General features: G+C 40.3%; 1 protein-coding gene across 1 annotated transcript in view; it reads right to left on the minus strand.

Annotated features, from left to right (window-relative positions):
* Window positions 1-1540: 1540 nt before the first annotated feature.
* Window positions 1541-18006, minus strand: part of odad2 (outer dynein arm docking complex subunit 2) — a 61418-nt gene continuing 44952 nt past the window's right edge. Inside the window, exons 16-20 of the mRNA XM_016550939.1 lie at window positions 17723-17965; window positions 14357-14471; window positions 10201-10389; window positions 8691-8912; window positions 1541-2020 (exon numbers count right to left, since the gene is read on the minus strand). Coding sequence (XP_016406425.1) covers window positions 1907-2020; window positions 8691-8912; window positions 10201-10389; window positions 14357-14471; window positions 17723-17965 — 883 coding nt within the window. The 3' untranslated portion in view covers window positions 1541-1906. The remainder of the gene's footprint in view (window positions 2021-8690; window positions 8913-10200; window positions 10390-14356; window positions 14472-17722; window positions 17966-18006) is intronic.

An 18006-nucleotide genomic window follows, 5' to 3' on the forward strand; every position in this document is an offset into this window, starting at 1 on the left:
ACAGTTTGCGAACCAGAGGCTCTTCTCTGTAGTCCTTCAAAGAAACACGCTGTACTGCAACAGATTACCTAGTGTGCACTGATTTTGGTTGATCGGCAAAAGTAATTTTCACAAAAAGCTAATAATGAATGTTTAATTTATTTAATATTATTTAATATTTTAGCTTAAAAACTGTGAAATTCGCTAAAAGACGGCAGCTTTTGGGCACTATTCATTTTATACCTACAATGACTGCAGGACATATTTATCAAATGCAAAAATATTATTATAATATTATAATAATATATAAATATATTTATTAATATATAATAACAACAATAATAATATATTGTTATTATAACAAAATTATTATGATTATTGATTATACAACTTCCACTTTTTGCCTCGCTCCCATAAAACTGAGAATAGCCAACCTTGTGCCTGTAAACCATTTACTTTTGTTGCTCAACAGACTAATAACATTCTGTCGTATCTATTCTGATGCTCTGCAAAAGGTCAACACAGTAATATATAATGAAAATGATGGCTGTGTACCCCTGAATCAAGGAATCTTGTTCACAACTGAGGTTGACAGGTAAAATATGTATCTTCACATATTTATAATAACAGGACCATTTAGACAAACCCATGTTGCTTCAAGCGGTACTATCTAAATGAACTGATTTTATTTTAGTCATAAGAATAAGGATAGTTGACTCAACCTATCTACACTACACTACAGTAGGTTATACTAACTAAAGTTAAGAATCAAGTTCAGATCAGGTAAAAAAAAATATCTCAAGATAATAACTGCATATTTTCACTTTTTACAGTGCAGCATTGACACTATATAGTCACTATATGACAAATTTCCACTGTTTGTTCCACAAGTTTGCGTAATTGTATCTTTGCTTGTTTTGTTGTTTTGCATTCATTATATCTGGTAGTGAAAGTACTGGACATTGGATTGATGCCGATAATATAAAACATGATTATTTTTAAGGATTGCATTTTATGGGGCTGTCTGAGCAAAAGGCATGCTGCTGCTGTACTGTTGAGGTGGTCTCATTTTCCTCATACACACTCCTACTTTTAACAGGCAAAATTAATGAGGACATTGAGAGGAGCCGTCACCATATTTTTTCAATAACAAATAATAACGCAAAATACTCCATCTCATCAGGGAGCTGCTGCACGTCAATTATGCACAAAATCATATTTACTCATAGTGCAGAAGGAACCTGTTCTCCAATCATTGTGCCCATTCAAGTCACCGTTGATTGAATTTATGAGCAATTTTTTCACATAAATGGGACTGTCTTTGTCTGGTTGAAACCATGTGTGAGAGTGTGTTTTCTTTAAATGTTTGTGTATGTGCTCTTCACAAGGTCTGAATAACTATTGTGTCCATGAGCATGTGAGACCATCTGAGAAATAAAGAAGAAAGAGAGAGGAAGAAAATATGGTGAGTGCTTCTGCTTTAATCAGTAAGCAGTCTTCAATTACAGGGTTGCATGAACTTTTTAAACAAAAGTCACATCACCAGATGTGCCTGTTACTCAGACGTGTGGACAACAGTACCTGTTGAATTCATGAATGTGTTGTATTCATGCTCTAAACCACTTCAGAGAATGCAAACTGTGGAACATTTGGCGTGTACACACATAGGAGAAGAAAGCGTTTATTGTTATTGTTAAATTAGATGCTGCAATGAGGAAATTGCGGGAAAAGGCTGAGACAAGGGTGAGCCAGGGTTGTAGACTCCAACGAATTAATTAATGACATGTTTAGCTTTGGCCAAATGCTTCCTTTTATTAAATAAACACCCATCGGTCATCACAGTTGATCCATTTATACTCATTGAGTGGGTAAATAAACTCATTTGTTGACCACTGCGGGTGAGATTGAAAGGAAGATGTGGTCACTTTTACCCATTTTTAGCTTTGTCATTGGCCAGCGCCAGGCATCGAATGTTGGCCACACAGCTGGCTGCTGCCTCCTGTAGAATCACATCCGTGGATCCGATCATGATGAGCAGGAGCTGCAAAGAGGAGGAACATGTCAGAAACAGCCATCACAACATGAAATGATAATGCTGGCCAACATTCTCCTTTCATTAGACGGAACGAAAACCGCACAGCTACAATAACAGTCATTCACGAAGGCCTCTTACAGCAGTTCTTTCCTGGGGCTTGAAGGAGACATCTAATCTGTTATTAAGCTATAAATGCAACTGTTTGCACACTGCAGATTTTTGCCAGAGGAGTTTACAGCTCCTGGGGCTGCCAAGGCCCGCTGCCTACCGGATGGCAGCAGCACTGCGCCGGCTCATTAACTCACATATCGGTGTGTTTAGTTGCATTGAGAGAGCAAGATAAGAGGTAGAACGTGAGAATACGGCACAGAGTTTGTGTGTGAGTGAGTATATTAGCGGAATTATGTTTCTTACTGTAATTAATAGATTAATTGTTTATAAATTCTCCTCTTCTCCATAAAGCATTGACTGCTGTAGAGCCCTGAACATTTGGCCATGTACTAAACCACAATTTGGCAGCACCCTCCATCAGATCAAAGGTCATATCAGATCCCTCCACTTCAGCTTTGTGTAACCCGCTTCTTTTGATCCATTCTCTCAACAACAGGCTCTCTGACTCTAAAAAAGACCACTTTCTGGAACATTCTGACTATATATTAAAAACTTTGTACAATGAGAGTTACTCATTATACTGTCACACAAAGTGAACCTAAGGGGTAGAGTTTGTGCCAATGCCACACTGTGGCTAAGTTATACAACATAGTATAAAACAATTATCTTTCTGTCGAGGGAGGGAGAGAAAGACAGACAGAAAGATTAGTGGTGAGTTGTGTTCTTAAATCTAAATAAACAAACCGCGGGCAAACACACTGGCACAATGGGCAGTCTAAATCTGTTTGGACAGTGCGTGTGTCCCTCACTGCAGTACCAACAGGAGGTCATTCATTGAGCTTCATCCAGTTTATGCCAACACATTTAAGCTAGAAGTTTTACTTTATCATGCAGGCCATGGTCAAACTCTCAAGAACCATGGATCTTTTTGACTCTGAATGCTTAAAGGGGTCATATGATGCGATTTCAAGTTTTTCTTTCTCGTTGGAGTGTTACAAGCTGTTCGTGAATAGATAAGATCCCTAAAGTAGCAAAGACTAAAGTCTCAAACCCAAAGAGATATTCTTTATAAAAGTTAAGACTCGTCCACGCCCTCCTAAAACACCTCGTTTAAACACGCCCCCACATGTCTACGTCACTGTGTGGGAAGATTTGCATAACACTGCCCAAATGTTTACGCAAAGAAAGAAGGCGTAACTTTGATTCTCGCTATAGTATTGTTGCCGCCGCCGCCATGTCGTGGAGGCACTGTGTGTTTCGTTGTGAAAGCGAAACTACTTACATCTTTGATGTACTTTGTGACATCAGTGGTTCATCCGCAGTTATACGAAGCTACGAGAATACTTTTTGTGCGCAAAAAAAAAAAAAAAAAAACGACTTTATTCAACAATTCGTCTCCACATCACCCTGGTGCCATTTTGGAGAATATCCGCCGGATCTGTTTCCTACATTGTTGTGATTTGATCTGAACGGAAACAGCGTATCCGGCGTGACGCAGCTGACACAGAACATAGGGTTCACTGACAAGCTGCGCAAAACATGTGCAAAATATGATCGTGGTTTTGCGCAGCTTGTCAGTGAACAACGGCTCTGTGTAGTAAATGCTGCTCCACGTGAAAGCACGCACGTCTAAAACTGTGTCAGTGTTTGTGGATTTGAGATCTATTAATGGCTAAAATGTCACAGTCAGTATAAAGTGTGTTACTGTAAGGCTAAGTTTGAACTCTTTTCATGTTATACACACATGCACCAAGTTTATAGACAACATTAAGCCAAGGCACAGAGAGGCAAGACATTCCCAAAATTCCCTGCTAAAAGTTAAATAATGAAGAATAAACAGATGGAAAGACTAATGTTCTCTCTCTGAGCTCCACCGGATTCCTGAACTGACATGCACAAAAACTGAGAAAACAACAGCTTCGATAGCATCTCTTTATTTGTTAAAATTGCTTCCAAGTTTTTCACATAATTTTAGCAGTCTATCTCCAGCACATGAATGAATCAGTTATCACATTCAGCTGGATTTGCCTTTTTTAAAATAGATCCCAAAACACCTCGAAGAGGCGAACGGATGCAAACACGAGGCTGCAGCAACATGCCAGCACGTTCAGACAAGCTGCTTTTGTGAGCAGTCAGAGGATGCCTGCGACAGGGTCAGCCACCATTTGCCAGAGCTCATAGAGTGTTATTCAGCCGTGGCCAAACAGGGGCTCCTAGGGCCTGGAGTGGAGCCTCAGATAAGCATTGCTCTCTGTCTACCCCTGCCTCTCTCAACTCTCCCAGCTGGTTCCTGAACAGACTATAATAGCCCACTTGTTAAATACTCCCAAACCTCAGTAACATGATAACTTGCCTTATGTTTGAAAAATGAATGAGTCTCTAAGACTTTCTTCTGTCTTATACACCGCAAGAGCTGGAGGATCCTGACCTCTGGGAAGGTAGAGCAAAAACATGTTTTCCCAGGCTTCTCTTTCAGCACAAGCACATGTACATAAGTTCTCACACATGTACGCACGCTTGCACACACATGCCATGTCACGAATGTAGGTGTTGTGGTGTTAAGTGCAGAAGCGGCAAGCTGTCGTTTCCTGAGGAGAGGTTTAAATCTCAGTAAAAGCCCCCGTCCACCCACCTCACCTTGTTCTCATCCTCTACCCTCACCCTTTTTCTTTACCTCTTTACTACATATACCAGTTTCCTTCATTCATTGAGCGACTAGAACACAGTTCTAAATGGCTTGTGTTCTAAATGTCCTATTGAACTGTTCTTGTGAGCTGCACACAAAAACACACAACACGATCAGTGTAATCTGATTCACGATTCATGACTTGTATGAACTGGTGCTTTTTAGTGAATCAAAAACATACAATCCTGAAAAAATGTCTCTCATGCTTTTTTTTTGTGAATCAAAACGTGAGACCAGTTTAGTCTCAAAAGTAACTACTCTAATCAGCAGTTTCTTTTAAAGTTCAAAAAGACAAGTTACCTGTTTGAATCAGTCTGAAAAAGTGTTATGCTAGTATCATTTATATACTATTATAGTATTTAATATTTTGAGTTAGCTTTTATTTCCATGTCTTCCTTGTAATATTGAGTGTTTTTTATTTATTGTTCGTTTTTTTTTCTCCAATATATAGCTATATATCTATTTTATCTGCTCTCTCAGGTTGAAATTATTCTATTAGTCTATTTGCTTAATCTTTGTTTTATTCTTTTCCAGGCTCTCCCTCCTGTTTTTTATTCTTATGCTTCAATAAACATGCTAAGAAAAAAAAAACAGTCTTTTAAGGCTTTTCATGTAATCTACACACATCTCTTAAACCTTTTTCTACTCTCACACCTGAGATACCCTGCATTCCTCACCTCAGATGAAACAGAGGGTCGAGTCATGCTGTTTCAAGACATAAAACACTCCAAACTTCAGACACATGCTACAGTAGCCAGATCAGAGAGCTCAGCGAGAGAGAGAGAAAGAGAGACTGGAGGAAGACTGAATAGCCTGAGTGTGTATAAGGACGTCATCTGCTTGCCATATCCACAGCAGCTTCAACCTGCTAATATGACTAAAATGAAACGTATGGAATATTTCTACAGGTCAAGGCTAAATCATACTCTTTTTTTTATATCTCCTTCATATTTTGCTTATATAAGCACATTTGCACGCATACTGGTTTGTTTTGAACACATAAACAGGACAGGAGGGAAAACAGAAGCAACATCTGAGGACTGCGCAGGTTCACAGTCCACAAAAAAATACAGTCTAAGCCGCACAAAACCAGGATATGGCAACTCGCACCAGCTGGAATCCTCTCAGATGAAAATGGCTGATAATTACAGTTCATATTTTGTAATTTGTCTCGCAAAGGTATTTTTGCCTATGAAAGGAGTTCTTTAATACAAAAATCTGGCTAAAGCTGTCTGCAAGGATTTATGGTTTCAACAAACAATCTGCAAAGCTGTGGCGGTGTGCTGGAGGGAAAGAGAGACTGGATGAAAAGAGATTTCTGAGCATCAGACACAACGAGGAACACCCGAATGAAAGCTGTAAGATACTGAGCGTACATGTCAAATCAAACAGAGTGTGTGTTTAATTACCTCAGGCTACAGGACGCTCATATGGACAGCATGTTGAATGGTGTTCATAGACAATGTGTCTGTATTTTTCAGAGATCAGCAGCCCCAGCCATAGTAGTTCCCCAGTGGGCTGAACTTTCATACAACGTCTGTTTTTTGAGGTGTAGCACACTTGTAAAATCATAAAAGGCTTTTGTTTCAGAACCAATTTAAAATGCTCTTTCATATGAAATATTCAAATGGGATATTAAAAGTTGTTTTTTGAGTTTAAATAAATTGTGTAAAAAGGCAGAATTTGGAGAGGCTGGAGGGTGCAGAGACCATCTCTAATGTATTTTCCAGTGTAAAATACTTTCTTCTCAATGCTTAATTTCCTCTGCTAAAGCTTGGGGGACTGAGTTCTACACCATTAAAAACGCCGAGCTGCAAAGTTACAGACAGAACATAAGTTTGAGAGGGCACAGCATGCAAAGCGGGAAAGGGAGAGAGAGCGGAGGAAATCATTACAGCTCTAAGCTGTTGGGTGTAAAAGAGCTTCTGACTCTGAAATACGATTGCAATAATAGCAAGAGGCAGACTTGAGTTTTACACCCCTTAATAAATTAGACTGCAGCGCAGACATCATTCCCTGATAAAATATCTCTCGAAACCCATTTACAATGATAGGAAATATTGTTTTAAATGACAGTTGTGCTTGTGGTTGTTCACGTGGAGGCAGCAAATATGTCAGTGAGAACAAGTTAAAGATGTAATGAGGGCGCAATTGAAGGCTGGATAGCGCAACACATGCAGACACAAGCATTCACACAGACACAACACAGAGCTGTCCAGTTTTTGTCATTGCTTGAACCAGGCAAAACAACATTCGCCTTAACGACTTTTGCAAATTGGACATTACTCTTTTGGAACACCCAAAGTTCAGTCCAGCCTCCAATTATGGGCTGAGCTGAACCACATTCACTGCACCAGCACATCATACTACAGCACACCATTAAAGGAACATGGGAAAAAATATTTGGCTGCAACACGACAACCACTCTCATAATTTATATCTAGTTGTTATTGGGGGTGTGGGGGAAGCTTTTTAACTGTATGTACGAGCTCTCAAACAGTTTTCTCATGTGAAAATCTCATTGGGAAAGTAAAATGTGGTTAAATTTGAATATTGGCAAAACAAGTTTTTTTCCCCCCCAACGGAATTAAAGTGTACATGGCAGAAATAAAATGTCATACATCATTTATTGAAGAATACATAGTTCACTAGTGTTACCTGCAAGCACAGTCAACAGGTAGAGAGTATCTTGAGTCTATGTTTAGCCTAGTCTGAGTAAATGTAGGATGCTGGTTTAGTCTATAAAAGACTTTTTAGACTTTCAGTGTCAGAAAAAAGTCCAAAAATAGCACATTTCGAGGTGCAACATTTTGTCACTAAGGCAGTACCCTTATGCACCCCTTAAAGGTGCATATTTGTACCTTAGAGTAGTTATATATACCCGTAAGTTACTACTAGGAATCTTTTATTGAAAAATAAGGTATCCCTTTAAGGATAATGCCCCAGGGACAAGCTATTGTACCCCTAAAAGTACAATTTGTGCACATTTTTCTGAGAGTGGAATAGTTTGTTTAAGGGTTATGCTAATCACTAGGTGACATTATAAAGTTCAATAATAAAATGCACTAGGTTTCTTTTGAGCTTCTGCAGTCTAGACCTGTCACTCTTAACAGCCACATCTTGAAATGCTTGATTTTTGGCATTAGTGGGGAGCAGTTTTCCCTAAATAACCCTGTATGAGCTACAATAAAACCCACATCACACCTAACACATAAATCTGTTTAGTTACTTGTAAATTGAGCAATTATTATGGAAAGTTTTAAAGACCATGTAAGGCATTGTTGTCTAACATAGAGTGTATCTTTTAATTTGAGCAGCATATTGGGTGGATTCCAGAACCTGCCACTCAGAAAGTATCCCAGCAGTGTTCTGTCACCCCAGACCAGTCTGTCCTGGCCAAAGTCATGCCACGGTCACATTCTGCTCCTTCTTACCAGCAGCTTGCTGAGCAACTGTTCTCTGCGCAACAGCCTTTCAATGCTCAGCAGCTCTGGCATGCTAGGGCACAGGGGATAACTGGGGGGTGGCGGAGCGAAGCTCAGTATACACTGATGTTTGCTCTACTGAATTCCCATGACAGTTAGAAAATGCTCTAACTTCCACCCCCCAAACCATCAACCCCTCACCTCTTCAAAAAAAAGAAAAGAAAAGAAAACATGCCTTGTTTTACTGCCCTCATTGCTCAAAAATAGTTTGAAATACATCAATTCAAAGCTTATTAGCGATGTTTTCACATGTTGCAAGCTGCGGTGTGCCAACACTGCTTGTACTTTGGAGAAAGTTGGAAAAGTTTTATCAGCTAGCAATGCAAAAAAATTGATGTATAAGCAGGTGACTGGTATGCAAATAAATAAAACTAACAAGCAGTCCGATCAGTACCTTGACCACTCCATTTTCGTGCATTGTGATGCAGTTGTTAGGGTCTTTAGACAGCTCAAACAGAGCCCGGGCTGTCGCTTGGTGCACCAAAGGGTCTTTTGAGTGAAGGTAGTGCACCAGTGGGGCTACAGCTCCAGCTTCCCCAAATGATACACAATTACTCCCCCACGTACAGCAGCAGGCGATGGCTTCTGCCAGGTACTGCCGTAACTTATCTTCCCCCTGTACAATCACACAAAGAGAGGGGGACAAAGAAAACCTAATTGAACTGAGTACTGACGGTTACGCATTTTTAGTATGGTTACAATTGAGCGTATATTTATAACCAATATTCCATCTAAATGTTTTTCTTGCTGAGCAAAACTTTTCTTTATTGGGCGGACATTTCGGCCACCTGAACAAAAACATTCTATATACCAGACCTGTACAGCGCACACACAAAAAAAGTGTGTAACTTTTAACTTTAATGTGCCATTTATATTTGATTTGACCCTTGATGTACAGTGCCTTGCGAAAGTATTCATACACCTTCATTTTTTTCACGTTTTGTTATGTTGCTGCCTTATGTTAAACCCCACTCAAGGACATTCACATAGTTGTCTATAAGCCACTCTTGCTATGTGCATAGGGTCATTGTCCTGTTGGAAGGTGAACCTTCTGCCCAGTGAGAGGTTCTGAATGCGCTGGACTGGGTTTTCATTAAAGGGGTGGTTGACTGTTTTTTTTATAGGCTTGATTGTAATAAGGCAGCAACATAACAAAATGTGAAAAAAAAAGAATACTTTTGCAAGGCACTGTAACTAAATGGTGCACATTTTAGGTTACCTGAGAAAACATTTTTTACAGTGCTGTGTTACCAAGAAATTCTATTAAAAAATATCTCACGCAGAACAGTTCAATTTTTTATAATATAATATAATATAAAACGTGAACATGTGAATTATTTTACAGTTATCTAAAACATCTCCATGTAATAGATTTTGCACACTACACCTGTCCCGGAGTTTTGTTACCATTCTGTGCCCATCATCCGCTATTTCCACCACTTAATCAAGCCACTCTTCTTTAAAACATGACGTTTTATTTCACATCATTGCGTTTGCGTCTGCATTTCATCCGCAACCATTGCAGTATATTTGGCTTATTTGGCTCACATCATTCCTGTAAATCGCATTCACCGGTTCTAACTCTATAGCTACAATCTATAGCGGTTTACCCAAGCATTGCAATTATTTCGCAATCAAATGGCTTTCCCAACTAATTTTTTTGTGGCTGTCCTGTGTGCGGCATATTATTTCTTCTGCACGGCCACACATACGCGCAGCTTAGAGGGAACATTGGTTATAACTCATTTTCAGTAACAGAAAAAGTACTTTAATATTATGAGGTGTCTGTACTGTTTGCTTGGCTTATGTTAGAATAACAAAAATGACTCTAAGACGCCTTCTGTGAAATGACTAGTAGGACAATCTCAGAGAAGTGAATTAAACATGGCTAGATCAGCACTCACGGTGTTGGTGAGATTGGCCAGCATGGGAACCACACCATGGTCTGTAATAACTGCCAGGTTCTCCACATCTTTGGCAATTTTGGCGATGGCTGCACAAACACTGGCCAGCACGTCTTTATTTTGTGATTTTAGCAAGTTAACAATAAGCTCCAAACCACCTACAAAGGAACGCACCATTTCCCCAGCATCCTAAACACAGAGAAAACAAGAAATTGTCATGAATTGTGAAAATGTTCATTTTTGTGTTTTATCATGTGTTTAATCATTCACTGAACTACTGAGAATAGCCACATTTCTCTTATGATACTTGGAGACATGCTTTGGGATGAGACATAGACTGTGAGATTCAGCAAGTCAGTACTCATTCTGTTACTATGAAACCTGTACATGTCAAACTCAATCAGTCCACACTACCTAGAGCAGTGGTTCCCAACCCTGGTCCTGGAGGCACCCCAACACTGCACTTTTTGCATGTCTCCTTAATCAAACACACCTGATTCAGGTCATCAGTTCATTAGTAGAGACTCCAAGACCTGAAATTGGTGTGTCAGAGAAAGGAGACATGCAAAATGTGCAGTGTTGGGGTGCCTCCAGGACCAGGGTTGGGAACCACTGACCTAGAGAATATACTCACCTCAGAGAGGGAATATGGCTGGAAAAAAAGAGCATTTGTTATTTTTCCCTTTGTCTGTGTGTTTGTGTGTGTGTGCAAAGCAGAGCTGGTTTTAGGCTTGGTGGCACCATGCTGGAGGACGTGTTTTCTCCCAATAGCCCCAGGTCACAGGAAAACTCATGACAAGGTAGAGGGTCAATCGCAGTAGAACAGTGGGCATTAAAAACACACATGCCCACACATATTGCACAGATATATGGCAACTTTAGTCACTCTTTTATATTCAGTCCAGTCATTTCAGTTGTGCCAGAGGGTATGTAGAATGCCAGCATGGCACCAGGCTGTTCAGAACGATTATAAAATAGTACAGTGATATCTTTATTGATGGTACAAAGGCATATCATTATGGTTTTGGAATCAGATGAAGCCGAACATTCAGTAAATAAACCATTCTTTTCCCACCTGCTATTTTAACTTAATAAATATGTCACTTTCAATGACAAGGAATGATTATGGAGTACCACAGGTTGCTGCTTTTGTTCTTGTCATGTACAAGACACAACCACGTCTTGAGTTTACCTCTGTGCAAAGATAGTCTACTGAAACTCTAAAGTCCATGGCCCTCTTGTAAGTGCAGTCCTCTGGGGTTCTCCTGAGAATAATAAAGTCTGTCCTTCTATAACCCTGTATTTCACAACACAGCTTAACCCTAATAAACCCTTGTACACAGCACAGTAAAAGTCAGCCTTCCACCCTGCAGACCCAGAAAGAGAAGAGGAGAGCCAGAGCAGGTCAAGCGTGCAGAGCAGGGTGAGCCTCTAAAGTGATGCCAAAGGATGAGCTCTGTGTTTAGTGTGTCTGGGCACAGATCAGGGAGGAGAGGGGAGGAATCTGCAGCGTGTCTCACACAGGAAATGGCAGTACAGGAATACTGATGAACACTGGGAAAGAGAGAGTGAGAGAGAAAAGCGGGAGCAGAAGAGGAAGTATGGCAGAGCCACCAGCTGCGGAGGGTCACTGAGGAACCCTTTCAACCCAGGGCCCACAAAAACATCCCCAACTAAGTTCCACATCAGCAAACACAGCACGAAGCGAGATGTGCAGAGAGGGAGGAAGAGTGAGGGAGAAAGAGGGAGAACGGATGAAACACAAACAGTGTACAAAAACCAATGTAAGCCAAGCTGAAAGAAGGAGAGGAAAAGGCCCGAGGGAGAAAAATGAAAGAACAAGCTGCTGAGAGTGTGAATATGAGAGACAAAAATGAGGGAACTGCACTCAAAAAACATTATAGCATTAAGGGAATTGAGTGTGAGGTATAGCATTTTAACATTTACATTAATGCTTCTGGAAGATGTTTTAATTTAAAGTCTACATAAACGCACTAGCGTCAATGAAAGGTCTGCGTCTAGCGTCAACAAACGTCTGGTTGTGCTTGAACACCGCAAATACTACATCCACCAACCAACTAGCATGTACTGTACATTCTGCACCTGCATGACAGGAAATAACTCTCCATACCAGCAGGTGGCAGTAGGCTGTATTCATCATTCAAAAAGAGACACCGGAATACCTAGGACTGTGGATATAGACCAATTTGGAGTAGACGTCACTGTTAGGTCACTTGCAGCTGCGCGTGCATAGTAGTGGCAGAAAAACACTGGGAATAAGTGGAGGGAAACGGGTAAAATCCAAACTGTAAACAGAGTAGTGCTTGCCTTAATATCTCGCTCACCACAGACGGATTCGCTACATAGCTTCTTTGAATATGTCTGATTAGTTGAGTTATTTATGTGCCCTCTTGGCTTCATCTTTTACATGCTTTCATCACTTCGTGCATTGGTTCGCTAAACTGAACAGCCAATCAGAGTGATTTCTCTCACCGACAGGCTCTGCCGCCGATGCTCGACTAGTTTCACTGCTGCGGGTTGACAGACAGCTCAGCATGCCATGACTTTTAAGAAGCCAATGTATTACTACAGCAAAACAAGGAAAGAATGAGAAAATCTGGCCAAAAAGGTGTTTTTGATTCAATGCAGTCCGGCAGTGGTAACTTTCAGAAAGTCTCTGTACTAGTTGTTAACAACTACTTACTGCCATTGGTCCAAAAATATGTCACCCCCAGCAATATGTTTGCTGCTCAGCTGTTTTGACCTTCTTTCTAGACCTAAGTGAAGAACGAAGTGAAGCCTTTACACTGCATTTTCAAAATGTACAGTTCATCAGTACATGCATTCCCTGGGAATCAAATCTAATAATTTGTCCAAATTCTGGACAGGCACCACAAACAAAAGAAAATATAATAAATTGTGCATTGAGAAAGTGCGGCCACATTTACCATTGTTCGACAAATTTTCACAGACAAAATACAGTAATTTCAGTAGGAATACACGGGATCAGGAATTATGTGGCGGGCAAAAGATTTCCTCATACAGATTTCACAGTGGGCTCAAGTAGATTCGCCATGTTAACCAACAGAAAAGTGTTTGGTTTGAAAGTGATTTCTGTGTGAGCTGTGCTTCACACATCACTACACTATTGGACCTTTTTTTGCAAACAAAATTTTGCAGAAATCACTAATGTACCACACCTTGATTCTTTGGACTAATTGAGAATGGTCCTCAGATAACATTGCAAGCATTGCATGATCTCACAGTAGCTAATAATCACTAGAGGATTCATACTAAGTACCAGCTGTGAGCGTGTGTTTTTTGCGCTGGTAGGGATTTTAAAGTCCCCAGATGTGGTTCCTCAAGCAGGATTCTCATAAATCTGGCCCTGGAGCTGCTAACTCAATCCACATGGGCCTTCATCTAAATAACTGCTGCTGTGAGGCCGATCAGGTTCCTGGTCTGGATGGGTACGCAATTTCACATAGTCCTTGCCACCAACCCTCACTCTCCTCTCTCTGAATGTGCATGCTAAGGGCTGCTGACCCATTGCAGTCCATGAAGTGAACCTGCATTGTTTTAGTGACACATCACACAGAGAAAGAAAAGATAAGAAATTCTTCCCCTGAGAGAAGCAGAAAACTGTTGGTTTAGACAAAAAATAAAGATGCATTATACAACAATGTTCTTTTATTTGTAACTGTGCTGATAATCTACAGGAACAATAATGGGTTTGTGTTAATGCGTAAGAGGCTCAGGAAAGCAGACTTGCTCTGTGCCAGCTATGAGATTTATATCCTATATATAGATGAGACCAACTGCTTTGTCCATATTCGGGATGTTGTAACTCTGAACACGTGATTTCTCTGTTTACTCGTGGACTGGTAGAAAGTTAACAATTTAGAGGGCAGCACTCTTAAATGTGCATTTAGTAGTTCTTTTGTTAGTGTTAGCATCTCTGTTCTTCAGATACTGATTCCACAATGGCATTAGAATTGGGCAACTTGGGCATCTCTAATCAGGACTTTGCATATCTACAACGGCAGCAGTCAATATTCATTCTCTACTATGTTTATTGAAACACCATGGGTCATGTCATTTCAACATGGCAAGATACAGATGAACCTGTTTTGAAACTGGGCATAATTAAACATACCTTTGCATTTTCAATGCAGGGGCAGATGGCCCAGGCAGCACTGGCCTGAACGTCTGGATTGGGGTTCTTCAGCAAAGACCAAAGAAGACGTACACCATCAAGACGATCGATTATCCTGAGAGAGAAGAATAACAACTTGTAACCTCTGGATACTGAGTAAGATGTTACATCAACCTGATTTATCACCCCCCATTACATAGTTTACAATGCAATGTACATTGTAAGCTCATGACTTGTTTTCCAAACATGTTTATATGTCTGTTTTTCCCAGGATTCAGTTTGGCTTTTGCAGCAGACTATCCCTCCTGGTGTGATGATGAAAACATTCCAGTAGCAGATCAGAAAGTTTCTCAGCATGGCTTTCCCATCACATCCCACCTGCTCAGTCCCTTACACCGTTACCCCCTGCTCATCTTCCAACAACTCCATTAAAGGGGTCATATGATGCCTTTTTAAAGATCATTATTTTGTGTATTTGGTGTAACAGAATATGTTGACATGCTTTAATGTTCAAAAAACACATTATTTTTCAAATACTGTACATTATTGTAGGTCCTATATGCCCCGCCTCTCTCAAACGCTTCGTTTTCTACAAAGCCCCCTCCTTTGACAAGCGCAGTCTGCTCTGATTGGCCAACTGACCCTCTTATCTATTCACAATCAGCTTGTAACACTCCAAAGAGAAAGGAAAACTTGAAATCGCATCATATGACCCCTTTAAAACATGTTCGCATCAGTCTGGCCGAGGCCTGACCCGTACAATGCTTTTAGGAGGTCCATGCAGATATTTATAGCAGACCGTGGACAAACACTCACATTCACACACACTTGCACGGAGCGCACCGTTTAACTTGGTTCCTGTCGGCGAGTCAGAGGAGGAAAAAACCCAGAGAAAGTACGTTTTCCAAGTCAAACATTCTCAGAGACAAGTCTTTCTATATTTCACTGCTTCTGAGTGAGGTTTACTTAAGAACAGGCTGTATTTCATGCTGTGGATATGATTCGACTAAAGGATGTAGTCAGGCTCTGGGAAGCCCGGGAAAATGACTCTTCAGTGCGGTCCGTTTGTCAGGTATAAATAACATGTAACCTGTTTCCCATGTGTGCATCAAGCGACAAGGCCAACATTCAATGCTGTCATAATTGCTAAACCACGCCGCAAAGTGGGGAACCAGTGAATGGAGGCCGGGCCGAGCACTGGTCAGAGCAATCTTAACGCCAAGCGTTAACGCCAAACCCATCCTGATAATAAATCAGTTTGAGAAGCATGATAACATGGAGAGACCCATGCTACCCCGAGAGGCCACTAAATCCTTCAGGAGCAGGACATAATCCTGTACTTGAACAGGTAAGATGCACTCAACACTACAGTAGTAGGATGTATCTAGAAATCAGTCCCTGTACTGGTTTAGCTGTGGAAGTTTGTGTGCTTGACAACAACAACAATGGAACATTTTGTTGCAATTGTTTAATGCCCATTAGATATATAAAGATCTAATATTTCAATAAATAATTTTGAAAAGGTAATTAGTATGTTTTCAAATTGACTAATATTTCTGAGAGTTCCAGATTAGTTTTTACCATGTGGAGGGCAGACGGTCATGAATTCCTTTTACTACTTTTAATTTCAGAAATAGGCCTGAACATGCTGTTCTACGAAAGAAAACAATCATCAAATACGAGCTATGCTTATTGCTTTGTAGACTACTGTGCTTAATTCTCAAAATAAACCATCAACACAGAATGAAAAGGATTGAAAAAGCATTAAAAAAGACTCCTTGTTACAAGGAAATGGGAACAAAAAGACGAGTCCTAAATATAGATTCCATGAGAAAACAAGAACATGTTAAAGAGCTGTTACATAGAACTACAGGATTGAAGTTCTTGGTCACTCAAAGAGTCAAATCAAATGAATGACCTTATTTCTTCAAAAACAAGCTTTATGGACTTTTACTAAACCACTGTGGTTGCTCACATCCATGAACGTATTAATCTTTCAGACAAAGGCTGTGTGAGCTTGGGTGCCGAAGAGAAGGGAACAAAATGCTCTTCATTTGTGTCCAGCATTAATTAAGAAGGGGACTGCAGACTATAACGGTCTTGTAAAAGCAATGAGAGTCAGATGTGTTAAATATACAGAAAAACCGATACTCAAATCTCTGTGAATGTGTGAATTACATGGCAGTTTTGTGCTCTGCATATATTAAAGACAATGATACTTGTTTTACTGTTTATGTCACCACTAGGGCTGGGTAGCTATTGATACAGATTCCCGGACTCCATTCCCATTCACAAGCTCTTTGTTTTTGATTTTCATCCCATTTTATTCAATTAGGTTTGAATCGATTAAATTAGATTAAATTTCAATTTGACTCAGATTAATTTAGGTAATTTCAGTTATAAAGTCCATTTTGCTTACATATGAAAGAAATTCTCCATCTGCTTATGTCGTAAATTATACAGGGCCGTGTTTCAGACTGATTAATTCTGGTAACTCGTCTTTTTTAACTATTTATTAAAAGAACTAACTCATGAGAGTCATTTGTTTCAGGAATCAGACTACCAAAAAGTATTTATGAGTTATTTGTTAGCAAATTAAGACTACACTGGTCGCATTGTTCATTTGTTTTTGCACGCAGCCTGTGAGGGCACCCCAAAGGATGTTTCTTGCTATTATTTTGTGAGTAAACAGTCTTTTTATTGCATGACACTCAATACAGACTATAATCTAGTACAGTACAGTAAAGTGCACGGGGTGAAAAGCTGAAAAAGACATTCCGTGTATGCATCTGTGCTTATGCTCGCCTGCCTTTTTCTGTTTAGCAAGTCCAAATGGTCGTCCAAATGGTTATTCAAACTCACCGCACTGAGACAATAAAAGGCCTCCACCCTGGCCGCAACTATGAGTCTCACAGCAGGTAGGAGTAAACACAGATCTCTGAGCCCTGTAATTACAGTACCAGGGCTAAGGGCTCTTGCCCTGCATGTGTGGAGCATGGAGCAGACTGGTCAAGCTGCACATCCCAGGCCCCGTTGGATCCACCGCAGAAACGGTGAACATGGAATCTTTTACAGAGAAGAACAAGAACAATGCCTTGTCATCCTAAACTGAGCCAATGGCAACAGAGAGAGGGATTACAGGGCCAAGGTTGGACAAGGTGAGCATTGTCAGCTACTGGATTGTTTCTGGTCAACTGTTTTGGATTCAGGTTAATTAGGTCATACAAAATCAGTAAAAACAGTCTTATATGAGCACAGAGAAAATGTGTTACTAATACTAATACAGTACAGAGTGTTATTATTTGGCTTGCAAAGGACAAATTTAAAAGTGCCGTAAAATTACAATCAATCTGAGGTAAGACTTACGCCATGTTATCAGGGTCAGTGGCACAGGCTCCCACAGCCCTTGTGACGTTTACCAGAAGGGCCTGGTTGGTGCCGCTGAGTAAGTTGACCAAAGGCTGGATACCACCGCTCTTGCGGATGGTGGCAAGATTCTCCGATATTTGGGCACATTCTCCCAGAGCTCCCACTACATTAACAAGTACCTCTTCAGGTTGGACTTTGAGCAGACCTACCAGAATTTCTAGTGCCTTATACTCCTGAAACCTGTGAGAGAGAAATAAAGAGAGAGAGCAAGAAATTATTAC

The sequence above is a fragment of the Sinocyclocheilus rhinocerous genome, unplaced genomic scaffold, assembly GCF_001515625.1.
Source record: "Sinocyclocheilus rhinocerous isolate Xijiao unplaced genomic scaffold, SAMN03320098_v1.1 scaffold735, whole genome shotgun sequence".
In the NCBI taxonomy this organism is placed as follows: domain Eukaryota; kingdom Metazoa; phylum Chordata; class Actinopteri; order Cypriniformes; family Cyprinidae; genus Sinocyclocheilus; species Sinocyclocheilus rhinocerous.